Source organism: Buceros rhinoceros, unplaced genomic scaffold (assembly GCF_000710305.1).
Source record: "Buceros rhinoceros silvestris isolate BGI_N320 unplaced genomic scaffold, ASM71030v1 scaffold3967, whole genome shotgun sequence".
NCBI classification, from domain to species: domain Eukaryota; kingdom Metazoa; phylum Chordata; class Aves; order Bucerotiformes; family Bucerotidae; genus Buceros; species Buceros rhinoceros.
This window is the reverse complement of record NW_010422612.1, coordinates 105,500-121,790: the sequence shown is the minus strand read 5'-3', so window position 1 is coordinate 121,790 and position 16,291 is coordinate 105,500. Positions and strand designations below refer to the sequence as shown.

The 16,291-nt window shown below is 46.9% G+C and overlaps 1 protein-coding gene across 1 annotated transcript in view; it reads left to right on the top strand.

Moving 5' to 3' along the window:
* The window catches only part of TTC7A (tetratricopeptide repeat domain 7A), a gene marked incomplete at its 5' end in the record, with an annotated part of 107,633 nt that overhangs the window by 12,617 nt on the left and 78,725 nt on the right, over positions 1-16,291 (top strand). Inside the window, 3 exons of the mRNA XM_010140088.1 lie at positions 6,410-6,488; positions 9,701-9,861; positions 10,291-10,354. Of these exons, the coding sequence (XP_010138390.1) occupies positions 6,410-6,488; positions 9,701-9,861; positions 10,291-10,354 (304 nt within the window). The remainder of the gene's footprint in view (positions 1-6,409; positions 6,489-9,700; positions 9,862-10,290; positions 10,355-16,291) is intronic.

Sequence of the window (16,291 nt, the reverse complement as noted above, 5' to 3'; positions counted from 1 at the left end):
GTAGGGAGAGCCTCTCTTCAGCGGGCGTGAACAGTACTGGTAGGAATCCATCCTTCCCTCGTCCTGTCCTTGCACCACGTTATCCTATTTGCTGTCAAGGAATCGGGTACTGAATTCCTCACTGCTGTGTGATATTACCTGGTCAAGGTTTTATACACATTTTCTAATCAAACCATCTTTGGAGATGTTTCATTTTGGCTGGTTTTTTACCTTCACACTCAGTCAAAGGTATTTCTCTCATTTTCTTCACTCTTCTTCCTTTTCTTCATGAGTAAAATGGAGAAGAAAGTGAAAAATGGGGGGGGAGTGAAAGGAAGAAAAGTATGTGTAGGGGGGAAATCCCAGCAAGAATCAGTTTAAATTCTTCTGTAGAAAATTGGTGCCGTTTTTTGACTCTGGAGGTATTACTTCTTGTTTTGGGCTTTCTTGCTCATTTTTTATCCCCTAGGAGTGAGTTTAAACACAACCGCCACGTTCCCCATTCTTTCATTGAAAGCCTGCATGTACAGTGCCGCCGTGCTCATAAGCACGGCCCTGAGAGGTCCCTACAGGTAAGCCTCGTCTAACCCCCAGGCTTACAACTACACAAAGACCAGATGCTGGGAGTGACCACTGTAGTCAGGTGAGTCGAGCTGAAGTGTAAGTGTGGTCTTACGAGGCGTAGTCTCCGCATCGCCCTGGCAGTAGGGGATGGCTTCGTGATTTTCCCAGGTGAGTTGGAGCTGACCGGCGGTGGGACAGCGTGTGCTGTCCTGGCCTTTTGCCACTCTCCTGGCAAACAAAAAGCTCAGGTTTTGCCAGTAAGCTCATTAACTATGTAATAAAATAAAATCTCATTTAGAACATATGGTGCTGATGTCCTCTAGGCACCTTTTGAGTATCAGACTTACTCATGTTTCGTTGATTCAGCAGAGTTTTAAATTCAGTCTTCATCAGTTCGATCTATCCAGTGGGTGGTTTTAGCTCTAACTGCGGGCCCTACTTGCTCCCTTTCCGTGTTATTTTGATGTCAGCCCTAAAACCAAAATCAGCCCACAAAAACCCCTGCAGGAAAACAATTTGGAATCAAAATACAAGTGTGAATGAAGTGCTTCGATGATATGGTGAATTGCGGTACTAGCAGTGAGATGTTCTCTGTAGCTGTCTCCTGGTGGAAGAGCATCCCAGTCGGGGCTGTGGGTGGGAGCAGAGCCCCACACGCTCCTCACCTCCTCCAGCGCAAGTAAGAAACACCAGCCAGGGCGAGGAAAGGGCGGTGGTGTGGAGGGGAAGAGGCGTGGTGGGGCTCTGCAGCTTCTCAGTGCCCCAGCTTGCATTAACGTGTGGTTCCTGCCACGAGAGGGCATAAGCAGCATTGAGATATACTGTGGGAAGAAGCTTTTTAGGATCCTTCATGTCTATAATAAATTTCTCCACCCGATATTGAACTGCTCAAAGAAGTGCTTTTGTTCTCCTTATTGCTTCCAGGATGTTCAGGTAGGAAATAAGCCTTGGATGATGAATCCTTAGGCTAGCAGGGGGTAGGTCCTGTCCGGTGGGATGTCCTTCCCCAGCAGCATGTGTGTACAACAGAAACAGCGAGTGCTTTACTCTTGTCTCGCCAGGCAGAAGATCTGAAGGACATGAGCGGTGTTGCCATGTGTTCGTTTCCGCTGGCAGGAGCAGGCGTGCTTCTCTCGCAGTGTGGTCAGGGATGACCTTTCTCTTGCAGTGTGCCGTGGGAAGTACAAAACAAAGGTCTGCTCTCCCTTTCAGATGTTGAGCTGCCAGCTGTCAGACCAGCAGGTCTTGCAGCCATGGAAGTCCCAGACACTTTTAATGAGAAGTTCATGTAAAAATATTGTGCTGCTGAAGCTGCGTTTCCTGCAGCTGTTTGCCCTGCTGTGTCCCAGGAAAAAGCTTTCTTTTCTTCTTCCCAGGGGCGACGTGGCTGCTGTGGATGCAGAAGGCAGGCAGGCAGGTGCTGTAGGAGCACCTGCTTGTCTTTCATGTTAGCATCTGCACTGGGTTTTGTTGGTTTTTGGGGTTTTTTTTCTGATTTGGATGTCCGAAGATGAGACTAATTTCTTGCTGCCTTTCCTTTGAGTATTTAACAGCTATTAGTACTTTATACTGTTATGGAGGCTTTGGTCACAAGGCTCTTAGTATTTTGTGGGAGAACAGGCTTCAGCAGGGTGAAGTGATGGCTCTACGTGCGCTGCTCTCTTAATGGCACTTAAGTACGTGCGGTGTTTCCCAGACAAGACAAAGCTGGAGCTTTCTAGAGGATGTGGTTGGCTTTGGAAGCTGTAGAAGGGACACTTGCGAAGAAAACAAATGTTAAGCACTTATTAGAAACTGGATATCCTTATCTTCCCTTGCTGGGACCTAAATGACTTTGGAAAACCCTGATGAAAATGCCTACTAGGGAAAGCTCACACACTTCTTTCTCTTCCCTTCTGCCAGTTCTCTAGATTTTCTAAATTTTGGGAATTTTGCAGGCTTCTGTTGCAAGGGCACTTTGAAAGAGTAACTTCATGGATGCATTGTTTTACGGTAGAATCTAATGTACAAAGGCAGACGGGACAGTCTCTGCCAAACTGTCCGTCCCTTGTGCAGAATCAGTGTGGGCTTTCTTGCCACCTTGTCCAGGACGCTGCAGCAGGTAGTTTTTGAGTGAGTCTGACTGCCTACAGGATAGATCTAGATCAATGCCCAGCTTTGGGGTTTTGCCTTGGTTTTGGGTTTTTTTTTCTTTTCTGTGAGACAGGCAGCTATTAGGAAACTCTGATGTGCTTTGTAGTTACTTGTATCTTCATTCCTAGGAATCTGAGGCTTCCTTCTTCAGGGGCATGAGCGGCTGTTTAAGGAGAGCATGAATGTTTAGAAACCTGGGCGAGATGCAGAGCTGCAGAAGGAGCTGGGCACAGGCACTGGTGTTGCTGCTGTTCGCGTGCGTTGGGAAGCGCTTTCCCCTGGAGAGGTGGCTCTGCAAACTGCCGTGTTGTCATCTCCAGACGGTCTCTTCCATCTGTCAGCAGCCAGCTGTTTTAATGGCTAGTGAGCGGGGATAAGAACGTGACCTTCTGGTACCTGTGGTGGTGGAGAACTGTCTTTGCCGACCTCCGTGCCCACTCTGGGTCTGCTCTGGTTCATTATCAGTATTTTTCCCAGCAATTTGCGTAGAAAACAGTGTATTTCTTTCTTTTCTTGAATCTTAACATTTTGTGTCGTGTTAACCAGACAACATGACGTAAATGTGATAGGACTGCTCTGATTCACAGACTGGTAATTAATCACCCTGTATTAACAGGGTACTCGCACAAACAAAACAGCTTTACCTGCCAGGCTGGACTGGCAGGATTCAAGTCACAGTTTGTGCCCCTGACTTTCTGTGTTCCTCTTTAGCTGTAATTGAATCCTAAACCAACCACATGATGAAATGCAGTTTTTTGCTGCTTTTGTGGCTAAACCCAAGGCAGTTTAACGACCAGGCACCTTCCCTTCCTGTACTTCTGCATTGCCTTTTCTGGCATCTCAGTAGTGCGGTGGGGGCCCGTGGCCTCTTCCAGTGCGTTTGGTTTCCATGGTGTGGAGTTCACTTATGTCATGGCTTGAGGCAACAGTACCTGGGATTTCCAGATCATCGTCTAGCAAAGCTCTGGAGAGGCTCAAGATTGCTCAGTGTCTGATCTAGACAAGGGAAAATGGATTCACCGTGGATTGCCAGAGGCTTTATATTTGCATCCTCATCCACTTACCTACGTGCACATTTCTCTGTTCAAATATGTCCTTTTCTTTTTGTTAACTTCTAATGAAAAAAGTCTCCTGAAGTGCATGTTTAGTATATGAAGGACATCTGTTAATGGAACAGCTCCTCGCTGCTGTGAGTAGAGCAGCTCGTGCGCTGACAGAGGTGTGTGCTCAGGCAGCCTCCTGGCTGGGAACAGAGGAGCGGAAGGGCCGGCTCCTGTCAGGAGCTGGTGTGCAGTGTTTGCAGACTGCTGGCGGCTGTGCTCAGTCCTGGCATGGCTCAAGGACGTTCGATAAAGTCCGAAATACAGAAGCTGCCAAACCAAAGCCTCAGTCCTGTGGAACTGGTGGTGTTGTCAGATGCTTGGCGTGTGTCAGAGTGGAGAGCGCGGGGCAGGTGCTCTGTGAGAGGATCCCACTGCTAAAGCACCTGGGAGGTGGCGGTGTTGGGTGCTCCTCCTGTGCTGCCCGCTTTGCTCTCCTACCTCCTGGTGAAGGCGCTCCTCGACATTTGCCACGTAATTCCTAGTCTCAACCCTGACTACTTGCAGATGGGCAGCAATTTTCCATTTATTCGTTCATTCCCTTTAACACGTCAATATTCCTTCCTTTTCTTTTCCCCTCCCTGCCAGAGCAAGGTGCTTCTGTCATGAAGCTGAACTTGGTTTATGGCCTTCTCTAGAGAGTGGAACTGAAATGGTGCTCCAGCACTCTGGGAACAAAAGCGTCTCTCTTCAGCACATCCTCTAGGTTTTTAATTTCTTAAGTATGTGCCAGACGTGGAATTAATTTGCTTTGCAAGTGATCACTAATCTCCTTTCTGATGCTAGTTAGTGGAATTAATTGACACTTCATTAAGACACGTGCCATTATCTTAACAAGAAATCTAAACATAAGCATTTCTGAAAGTGCTGTAGAACTGTTACAGACCATCACACTTCTGTCCAGCCTCTTGAGGAGCCCAGGGAAACTGCCAGTAGTTGTCAGTAACCAAGGAGAGCAGCTGGGGAGGTGCAGTTTGTTTAGACGGGGGAATTGGTTAATGTTGACCCTGGCAGCATGTGAACGGTTCTGTTGGGTTCACTGGGACTACTCCTGCGCCTGAATATCTCTAGGTGCTTTATTGCTTTCCTCAGGTTAAGGCCCAGAACTGCTTCTTTGTGGGGTATGTTGATTCCTAGACCCATAGAAAAGCACCTGATGACTTGGCCCTGTATTTAGAGAGCTGCTGAAGCCCTGAAGTCCAACTTCCAAAAAATTCCTTGAGCTTTTTTCCGCTTGATAAATTCAAAGCACATTTTTTACTTAGGAGGAAGTAGAAGGAAGAAAAGACAGACAGCATTTGACTCTCCTCAGGGGCAAGCCTCCGGCGGTTTTGCTCTTGCCTTCATTTGGTGGTTACCTGTCAGTTGCCCACGACTTGGTAATCTACAGATTACCTCAAAGTTTGAAATGCTGAGATGACTGTTGATTGGAAGTAAGGCCACACGTATTTGTATTCTGTGACTTGGTGACCATAAGCTGTAGGGTAGGATTTTACGTGGCTGATATTCATGGTAAACATGATCCTCTCCCTCCGCAACCCCCTCCCAAAAAAACCCCCAATTTTTTCTATTTCTCCAAATGTTTGCCATCTGATTCAAGAAGGTTTGCAGTGTGTGAAAGCGGACACAAGCACAATCTGTACTACTTACCTTCAAAATTCAGCCAGATTGACAGAAGATACTGTTATGGTATATGGCTTTTTGGTTTTAATGAAATCTAGGTTTTGTCTGCCCAGAAAATTCTCCTGAAGTGGCAGCTGACATATCAGTACAACTACTTACCTGGTTGTCTTTATTTCAGCAGAGCGTTGCTCCTGTTCGGATAGCTTGGATCCCTTTGGGTAGCTTCCACCCTGCAGTGGAAGTGAGCTGAACCGTTCTGTGGTCGCTGTGGTGCTCGGGCCATGTCCTCAGCCTCTAAGAGCTTAGGGGCTGCAGGCATGTTAACTGGTATGGCCAGTGCCGGATCTTTCCTCTCCACATCTCTCTTAGTGCTCAGACACATGATTAAGATACTATTTGGCAACTAGTCTGCTTTAATTGCTTGTGGTATATGCAGAGTAATGTGATTTTTTTTTTTTTTTTCTTTTTTAGCTTGACCCTCTTTTATTACAGGTTAAGCTGTGCTTGCAGATGCTTACTGCAACTTAACTGCTTGCTCATAAACTGTTTAAACCACTGTAGTTTCATCATGTGTCTGGACCATCAGGCACAAGGCGTTTAAGCACCACCTAAAAGGAATCGTCATTTAAAAGCATCACGTAAGCTCAGTGTAATTCAAACAAGTACAATCTGTGTGTGTGGAGAGGAGATGTGGATGCTTTTAAGAAGCAGCATCTGCCTTATAAATACGAGCTATGAGAGGCTTCCAAATGTCCTCTCTGTTCGTCAAACGTGAATGTGATCTTCTCCTAGGAAGCCATCTGCTACCGTCACTGCCTCGCTCGGTGTCACCGTCCTGTCTGTGCCTCAGAGGGGCTTGTCTCGCTGCTGCTCACTTGGTATTAGCGATTGTCTCGTGGGTTTGTTTGAATGTCACGTCCGTTGCCAAGCTTTGGCGCATTGTAAAAATACTTTGTCTCCAGTGTGCTGTTTTTTTATAATTCTTTTTTTTTTTTCTGTCTTCCCCATAGAAATATTGTGAAAGGAATGAGGAGTCTACGAGAAATCCTGCGGACTGTGGAAACGAAAGCAACTCAGGCCTTCAGAATGGTAAGGGGAGTGGGAGAGGGGAAGGTGGAGCAATCTGCTGTGCAGGAATTCTGTCTCTGTATCAACCAGTGCAGTAGGACAAAAAAAAAAATCAATCAAGTGAGGACAAATACATTTTTATTTTTAAAACATTTAGAAGTGACGTGTCAAGTGATGCACTTCATCCAAAGATCTGCCCAAAGATCTGAAACCTCTGAGCCTTCAGACTTGGGCATGTGGGTTGCTTCTGGGGTTTTTCTAACCTGTTTTCTTGCCCTGGTCAAAACACGGGTGTACATAGTTTGACAGTGCTGTCCTCAGGTGATAGGGTCCTGTTTTCTTGCTCGCTTCTCAGTCTGTGTGTGCGTGCAGACCTTCTTGCCTTTGCAGGTAGAAGCATTAGGTGCTTGTTGCTCTCACAACAAGCTCTGCTTTTTTTAGACTGGAGTGCTTCAGTGTTCTTCCTGTGAAACTCCTTCAATACAGTGCAGAGTGACTTTAATTTTTTCCATTTTTTTGTTTGTTTTTCTTGGTATTGACATTCTGCATCCTCTTATCCTGAGTGCATCTGGTAAAGAAATTGTGGAGGAAGCTAGTTATGTGCCTGATTAACTTCTTAGACCTTTAACTGGTTCTTCCCTGTCTCCCCTTGAAGAGATTTTGTCCTGGAGTTACTCAGGAGGTGACAAGGTCAGCAAATTGGAGAACAGCAGCCTTGAGAGCACGCACGAAAACTTTGCAGCCCTTAAACCACAGATATTGATACAGCTGCACTTGTTTTGTGCCTCGTTCAGTTCTGTGTTTTGGGTGATTCCGGAGGAGCTCAGCGAGGGCCGTAGCCGTGGGGTTGCGCAGCAGTTTGGAGCTGGAGCGTGCCAGGTTCCAGTGCGCCGTGCTCGCGTGCGAGCGCACAGCCGAAGTGGCAGTGTGAGCAGGAACGGTACCTGGGGTGCTCTTCTGCCTGCGTTCCTCACATCTGTGTGTTTTGGAAGGTGTGTTCTGGAAGTGAATCTGCTAGTTGCCGTGGGATCACCTCCTGCCTGGCTGAGAGGACAGATGTGTGTGAAGCTTGTGCAGGGAGCTGGAAGAGGTGACTCTCGTTGTCACACTCGAACGGCTGCATCGTTTTCCAGATTGAGATCAGGGTTCAGGGGGTTTTTCTGACTCGCCTGTTGTACCATTTTGCTGACATGAGTTTAACCATCTGCTGATCCCATGCCGTCACAGAACATGGCCCTCAAATGCTCCTGTCCCTGTGCAGCTGGGGAAAGCTGTACGGCAGCCCCCGGGGACTCAGCCCTAAGGGGAAAGCTGAAGCTGTTCCTACGATAGCGTTTTTCTTTTTTTTTTTTCTTCCTGGGATTTCTGTTTTACTAGAAGTTCCATTTTCATTTTCTTCTTTTTTTTTAAAGAGCTGTCAAGAGGGCAAAGGGAGGAACGTGCTTAATTAAACAAGTTTTTCAAGCATGAAAGTGAAGCACATGATTTTTTTCGTAATTTGTGGGATCACAGTGTTCTTCAAGCATAATGATGCTTTTTTTAGCCAAAGGCAGCAATAACATAAATCAGAGCCTTGGCCTCTTCTGGTTTGTTTGGTCTTATTCAAAACAAGAGCAAAGCTAATTTACACAGCTACTGTACTGTGTGTTAAAATCAAAGACACTGTTCGGTGCTTGCCTTTTGAAGGGCTTATAACAAACTGTACTCCACACTTCTGTGAGAACTGGCAGAGAGCTTTCTCTTGCTGGCATATTATTTTTTCCCTCCCCTCTAAGACTGCAGGAAAAAATATAGGAGAGTTGGCTCCTCAGGGTAAAGCTGACTAAATAATTACACACGGAGAGGATAAAAAGATCCTGGCTAATGGTGCAGGGCCCTAGGCCTTTGTGCTCATGGTTACTCGATGCTATAAAAAGCATCGAAAAGCCTCGTTAGAAAGGGAAGGCTTTCTGTACCTTGTCAGTGGGCGTGCGTGGAGGGTCGCGGGGTGCCCAGGGAGCTGTATGTGACACTGTTTCTTTGAGGCACCCTCGTACATTCAGATCACTTTTTCCCATCTATGGAAACCGCCTTTCTGGTGTTCAAGAAACAGCACATGCTGCTGTGGGTGCACTCGAGACTAACTCAGTGAACCTGCATGTGGTGAGGTGGATAAAAATAATCCGAGTTATTTTTCTGAGTCTCCTAGCAGGAACTTTAACCCTAGTACGATTTATTTGGTCCTATAGATGTCATAGCTCAAGTGGAGCAACCCTTCAGTTTATCCGTCATGCCTCTCCTGGCATTGAAAAGAAAGTGACCCTTGGTGGCCTTGTAACGCATCTCAAAGTGTGAATTGCATGTGAGATGCATATGCAGTAGTCAGGGAAGTTGCAAAACAGTATTTACGAGTGTTAGGGCAGAAGTTCCAGCCCGTCTCTGTTCTGCACAGTGCGTCCTGTGCAGCTTCGGGTGCTGCGCTGCTTAGGGTGCGCAGGTGATACCAGCCATCTCCATGTCTCTGTGCTTGTTTGCGTGTTCATCTATTTACAACGCAAAAAATCAGAGATTGTTGGGGTGGGGAAAGAGGAAAATGCCACAGATAGATAGTTCTGCAGAGTCCAGTTTGCCCCCCAGAAGAGGGGGCACGTTTGCCAGTGACACGTATGAACCAGAGAGATGTATCTGAGGGTCCTGGGCCACTCCCTGGTCAGAAAGGTGCGTGCAGTGTTGCCGGCTCTTCCCTCTGTAGCTGCAACAAAAGGAGAGAAGCTGTACCGAGGTGAAGCCATAGGAGGCTGTGGGAAGAGCCATGTTAACAGATACATGGTTGATCTTTCAAGCCTAATACAGAAGTAGCCTCTGGGCTACTTGTGCATACAGAGTTCTGAGGCTGAGGCGGCAGTGGGTGCCATCGTATGCCCATACAGTAACGTGGGTGCGGCTGTCTCAACGTGTGGCACTCGGTTGTCATCATTCACTACGGTGTCCCTTGCTGTCAGGCCTCTTCGATGATGTTTTTCTTACTGCACTGCAACGAGACCGTGTGAACGTGGGAATCTGGTCTTTCCGGAGGAGCGAAGGAGCTGCCGTGGCTGTAGGCGTTTTGGCAGCTGGTTGAGGGGTTGTGGTGTGGTATTGTCATGTTGTTGGGACATCTCCTTCCCAAGGTGGAACGTGGGGAGGGGTGAATCTTTTGTGTGGGAGAAGGCTTTGCTGATATGTCCTTTTCTGTGCTGTTGACTGGTCTCCAGACTGCGGCCAAGCAGCTAGCCCAGGTACTGCTCCATTCCCTCAGCGAGGACTGTTACTGGAGCCCTTTATCTGATCCGCTCCCTGACTTCATGAACAAGGAAGATCAGTCTTACGTTAGCAATCTGCTTTGCCGGAGGCCCGAGCTGTACAGCGAAGAGAAGTAAGTGTTCTTTTCTATTTCGGTTTATTGGCAGGAGGAAGGGAGAGTGGTGAACACACTTCAGTGCTGCTAGTTGTGTCGCTGACTGATGTAGTAGTTTTGTGTGTTCTTGTTTTTAACTTCCCATCAGAAAGCCTGCTGGAAAACTAAACCACTAAACCTTGAGTGTTTGGATTTTAATTTTTTCCTCAGGAAGGAAGAAAATCCAACCAAATATCTGTCTTTGCTGTGAAATGGAAATACCCTATTTATGGTTCAGTGTAGGATATATTGTAGAGCTTTCAATTGTGTGAACCTGCAAAAGAAGGAATTGCCTAGCAAATGAATTATGCATGAGCTGTCTCAAGTTACTGCTCCTCTTGTGAAACGAGACCAAGGCTGACGGGGTAACTCTTGACCTTCCTCAGAAAAATGCATTCTGTCTTTCAGTGCCTACTGCCCTCAAGACAACGTAGAAGAGGCTCTTCTCCTCCTCTTAATCAGTGAATCCATGGTAAGCCAAAAATGAGTTTGTAATGCTAACAGGAATATCTACCGTTTCCATGTCCAGTCTTCTGATTGGTTTTGTTTAGAGACTCTTCCTAGGTAAACCAAAGCAAGGGTCTGGCTGCTGAAGACGAAATGCTGCTTATGCCTTTATTAGTGACCCCACTGTTGTCAGTGGAACGTCAGCAACAGGGTTTGGGAGTTGTCAGGTGACTGCACTCCCCATGGCTGTGTGCAGGTGCTGACATCCAGATACACTGTCAGTGGCAGATGTTTCCATTCAAAACATCTGTGTGGGTTTGTGGATCAAGAACGAGAGGAAGGGCCCCTTGCCTAAAGCCAGGCGTGCTGGTGGTACCTGCTGGTTGGCGTTTGCGGGATACGATGGCCTGTTCCTTAGGCTGCAGGGATAATTTATTACCTGTTCTGGTCCTGAGTGATCTTGGGCAGTTTCTGATGCCAATGGTACAAGGGGGTTTTGTCACAGGCAGACACATCCATAATGAGCTACAGTGAAATAATTAGATTTCTTCTATTTATAACATCAGTTGCTTTATAAAAACTGTTTAAAAGGAAGGGGAGAAGGTGGAGAAAAAACCAACTGCATGGAAAACTACGTGGTAACTTTTGATCATTTTCATCTTCTCGAAGACGCAAACATACAGAAAATGCATAAGGGGTGTTTTCTGAAAATGTGTAAGGAAAGTTGCTTTGCTTTAAATACTGGGTGGTCACTTGTAGTTCACAGTGAGATTTGAAAACCTTGGAGCATCAGTGACCCTCTAAGGAAGTTCCAAACAACTTTCAGACAAGTTGAAAGAGATACTGTGGAAACTTCATTTGGTTTTTGGTTTTGCTTGCTTCAGTTTTTCCTTTGTCTGGTTCTGGCTCAAACCCTTCCCCTTTCCTGCAAACCTCTTCAGAACAAAGCAACTTAAATCACATACCTCTGAGTGTTACTATACTTTGAGCTTTTTCGTGCTTTCTAGATGAAGCCTCTACAGTACATCTGCTTTGTGTTGTCGCAGGCTGTCCTGCAGTTAGGAAGGCTTTTTGCACTGGGAAACAGGGCCCCCAGGAGTGACAGCTTGTAGAACACCCCATGCACTTCTGTTAAAATCAGAGCAACTCATGACTTGTCAGGGAGGAGGATCCGGGGTCTGGAGCAGCAACTGTACTGGTTGCTCCAGCTTTTCCTGGGACTGGGCTTGCTGTCAGAAAAGCCTTGTGGGACCTTGGAATCTGTAATCTTGTTCTGCAGAGGGGAATGAAAATTACCCTTGTTTTATCCGGTAGCTCCTGTGACTGGGTTCTGGATGAAGCGATGTGAAAGTGCTGTTGGTGGCAGCTGGACTGCTGTGCTGGCCTCCGCGTTCAATACGTACGCTTGTGTTTTCTGTGTATAGGAAGGTTCTGGAGGTACATGCAAGGCATTTTGATCGGCTGCACGTAAAAGCACTTGAATAATCGAAGGTCCTGTAGTAGAGCGCAGCAGGAACCGTAACTGTCTTTCTGGTTTTGGGGAAATGGAACTGCCTCTGATCCTCCCTCTTGCACTAGCAGTGGGCTTGCCGTGAGTCTGTGGCTCTAACAACAGTCCAGGACAAGTGTCTAGAGATACAGCTCTGCACCGAAATACCCTGAGGAACCGCAGGAATGTGCTTCCTGAGTGAAGGGCTGGAGGGAGCAGTCTGACCCTGACATGTGTTTGCAGTCCATAAGTATTTTCCTGTGGTTGTACTGTTCTGGTACGAAGAAGGGGAAATTTTGTTTAATGTGTGACATGAGACATCTTTTCCATGACAACTCGGTGAGTTTTCTCATGTACGGGTGTGGTGTTTGTTTGAAGGTTTTTGTTTTGTTTTTTAAAAGCTTGTGAAGCTCATGGAAAACAGAGGAGTTAACAAGAAGCACATTTCCAGCTGATGTCTCGCTAATGATATAACGTTAACAACCAAATAAAATACATTTTTTTCTTCCTGGAGAGAGTGTCAGCGGCAAGTGATAACAATATGTTTCAGTAGGCAAGTAAGCGGCGTCAGTGGTGTTGCTGGATTTTGGCTGGATTAGGGATTCTTTCAGTATTTACAGTTATGAACACCTTAAAATGAAATAGAAGTGTACAATTAGGTTGGCTTGCTGGGAGCTCTCCAGCTTCCCTGACTCTTTCCTCTCTCAGAGGAAAACTCACCAGAAAGGTGCTTTTCCTGTCTGATTTTTACAGGGAGAAAGGAGCAACCATGCCATTATAAGTCTTTTGCAGGACCATAAAGCCCGACAGCTGCTCCACATGCCTGGTCTGACTTTTGCAGCTCCAAAAAGAGCTCAAGGGGGACAAAACTGGGAGGAGGAAAGACTGAAGAATTGTCAGCACATGGAGGGACACAGCAAAGATGTACTGGGGAGGAGCATAAATCACCAGAGACCCTTAAAGTTATGTGATAGATTTGGTGAAGGGGAGAAATGGGAGCTTTTTTGAGAAGTATATGTCTGGAACACTCACCCATCCACCCACCCCAAGGGCCGGCAGGGAGGAAGTAGATCAGTGCTAGGTAGTTTGCTGCTGAAATTCCCTCTGTTTTTCTGTTTGCCTTGTGTCAGGGTGAAGGTAACATCTGCTTCACCTGGATCTGTGTAGCTCTCCAGGTGATGTTACGGGCGTTACAAGAACTGTAAGGAGAAAAAGGGAGAAAAAAAAACAGCTTTAAGGTGTTGCGAGCCAGGCCCTACGTTCCAGCAAGCCGCCTCTGGCTCTCAGTGGTGCTGCGCTCAGGCTGGTGATGCTGCCCCAGCTTTTCTCATCCCTTTACCTTGCAGTGGAAGGGAGCCACTTTGCATGGTCTGGTGGATGAAATGGGAATTGTCTTCTGAAGGGGTGATTAAGAGTTCCTTCAGTACTTCACTCACTCGGCCTCTGAGCCAAAGCAAGTGAAAGTTTTTCAGATGGCCAAATAACATGGTAATCTCTCCCATCGCTTTGAAGATGCCTCTGGGGGCACAGTAACTCTTAGAGTGAAAGCCTGGGGCCTGTTTCCTCCTGGCACTCTCCTGAGGTGCCTCCTGTATTCTTTCTGCCCGCTGAAACTGAAGTTTCCGAAGCTAAGGTATCTTGGTGAACAACGGAAGGCGTCCTGGTTGTTGAGTTTGGCAAGGGCTCCTCCGCCGTGCCAGCTGTTCCCTCGTCAGGGTGGTTGGCTGTAGCGTTTTCATGAAGGAATCCAGTGAAACGAATCGGGCAGCCTGGATATTTCCACAGCCCGGGCTGTCTTTAGAGGGGGGGTTGTGGCCTCCCGGCCAAATTCTCATTCCTTATGCATAGCCTGAGTTATGGTATGGATGGGCTGTGTCTGAGAGAAGGAAAACGCTCTCCTTCAGACCAAGGAGAAGGGCAACTGGTGACAGCCTTTACAAGCTCAGGCTGCGGTGGAACGATGTGTGCTTGTCACATGATGGAAAAAATGGACTGGCCTATTTTTAAACCACTAGCCCTCTTTTTCTAACTGCATTTAACCCACCAAAACCTGTGGCACTGTGTAGAGGGGCAAGCTGAGGGCACATGGTGGCTTGCTGCAGTGTGGTCTCTCCGCATTGCGTTACCAGTGGGGTTGGCACTGGTTCTGTCGTCAGGGCTCTGGTGCTTTGTGCTCCAGGGCGTAGGCAGGGGAGGTTTGGCAGGACTGATCCTTAGCTGCAGTTTTCATTTACTTTAATAACCATTCTCAGGAGTATTCTGAGTTGACTGACTGCCCCTTAGAGTTAGCCAGAAGTTTCTCAGAGCCAAGAACAGAGCACTTTCTATTGCTCTTTGTGCTTACTTTTGAGGGAAAAAATAAAGTTCTTTGTTTGCACTTAGAAACCTTCCTTTCTTGAATCTGAGGTCCAGTGTAGAGTCTAAAATCCCTTTACTCAGCCCTGGCAATGCTGGCTCTTACCACTGGGATTCTGGCTGGTGCAGCCCGCCAAACATACCAGGTATCATGGATTATTGTTTTTGGCTCAGTGTTCGCTTCACTCATACGGGAAATGAAGCTCCTTGTATCCAAAACTAATAAATTCTGTGCCTGTGTAACAAAGATTAGAAATGGCATCTCCATCTTATCCCAGAGTTGAATCCCTAAAGGCGATTTGACCTTGGAGAGCCTGAGGGCAGAGAACAGATGGTGAGGGGAAGGTAAAATGCTGGGACTTGTCCTGTTCTTTGGACTGCTGAGAGCAAACTCATGGCCATGGGATGCCTTCAGTGGAATAAGGTTAACCCATGCACTTTTAAGCACCGAAATAATTACAGCCTGCTAGGAACTGGCTTTATGAAATAATGTTTTCCAACAAATAGGTCAGTGAAGGAGAAGAGTCTCTTGTTGCTTTTGCAGGAATTTGGTTTTGTGGTTTGAATGATAGCAAGCCCAGGGATGATACAACAGCTGGGTGACTGTCACCAGTATTTCCTTGAGAGCTGCCAGCTGTGGCAGTGGGGACAGGATCGCCTGCTCTGTGGCTGCTGCCAGGTCACGGTCATGCCCTCACCGTAGCTAATCCGAGGGTCTCTCTAGCTGGCCTGCACGGCACAGCTCTGTGGCTGGGACCTGCGAGGGTGGGCTGTGGGATGTTTCTGGTGGGAAGTATGCTCCCTCTGCTAATTGGCTCTTGAATACATGGCTCTAATGTGAGTCGCTGGAGGCAGGGCAGAGAGCTTTTTTTTTTTCCTCTGCTTTGCAGCAGGAAGTCTTGTTTCCAAACTTGCCAGGAGGATGCTACTTCTTGGAAGATAACTTTCTCAGTGCGGATTACCGACAGCAAATGCTGGGCTTTGTACCCAAGGCAATAGCCTGAGGCAAACTTCATTACTTTTCCCCCTCTCTCTTCCATGTGTTTAGGGTCGTTGGGCTGTCTTGGCTGGGGCGGCGGGGGGGCGCGCGTGTCTGTCTTGCTCTCAGATGTTTTCAGAATTAGTTCTGCTACAGTACAAGATGCTAAAATATACCTGGTGAGAGATAAGATATATTTATATAGACATATTTGATAACCAGTAATAATGGGCATCTGAATGGGGTACCAGTAACTTGTGATCTGTTGCTTACTGGAAGTGAGACAGATGCCACACAGTTCACAAGGCGGCAAGTTTTCATTCTGGTCTGAAGTGGAGCAAGTTGTGGGATCTGTGTAAGAGGAGTTTTGGGAGTGGCTGGGCTGTGGTATCTCCTCCCTGTTCTGCCTGCCTCCCATTTTCACAGCAGCTTTGCAGTCTACCCTGAATACCTTCTTCATCCGTTAGCGAGAGGAACCTTCAAACGCTGTGTTGAGATCATCAATAACTTGGTGAGAAGTCCGCACCCTCTTCCACGTGAATTGGGTCCTTGCTGTTGTGAAGAATTAATTCATTTTCTTGGCAGTACTGGCAAAACAGACCCAAAGGTTATGAGCTAACTATTTCCCAGCTCTTAGCAGCAGAGGCATCAACTGCATGATTTCAGAGGCTTGTTGTCAATCTTACAGGCACAGTGTTTGTTTGTCTCTCTTAATGCTGGTATTGAACCACACCAATTACATTATTACGGTACACTGTCTAAAACCCACTGCCGCTCTACAGACGGGCTGCAGTGGATCTGGCAATTACATCTATTATGAGAAGACACGAGTTGAACATTAGAATGTCCGTGAATTAGGGGGCAGGCAGCAGGCACTCATTAAAGATTTTAATTGCTTGCTTTTTCTTTGAGAAAAGCAGGGGGAGCCGTGTTTCAGAGTGAGGAGTTGAAGGATACTTCATAGCTAATTGCTGTGAGCAGGGGCCGCTATGTGGAATATGCTCTGCTGTAATTCATGCGATTGCTTGACGTTTTATTAAGAAGCACATCTTTGTGCTGCGGTAAAATTTAATGTTCTGCGGCAAAACTGCATGTGTAAGAACCGCTGAAGGAATGGCTGTCTGGATTTGCTGTGGCTC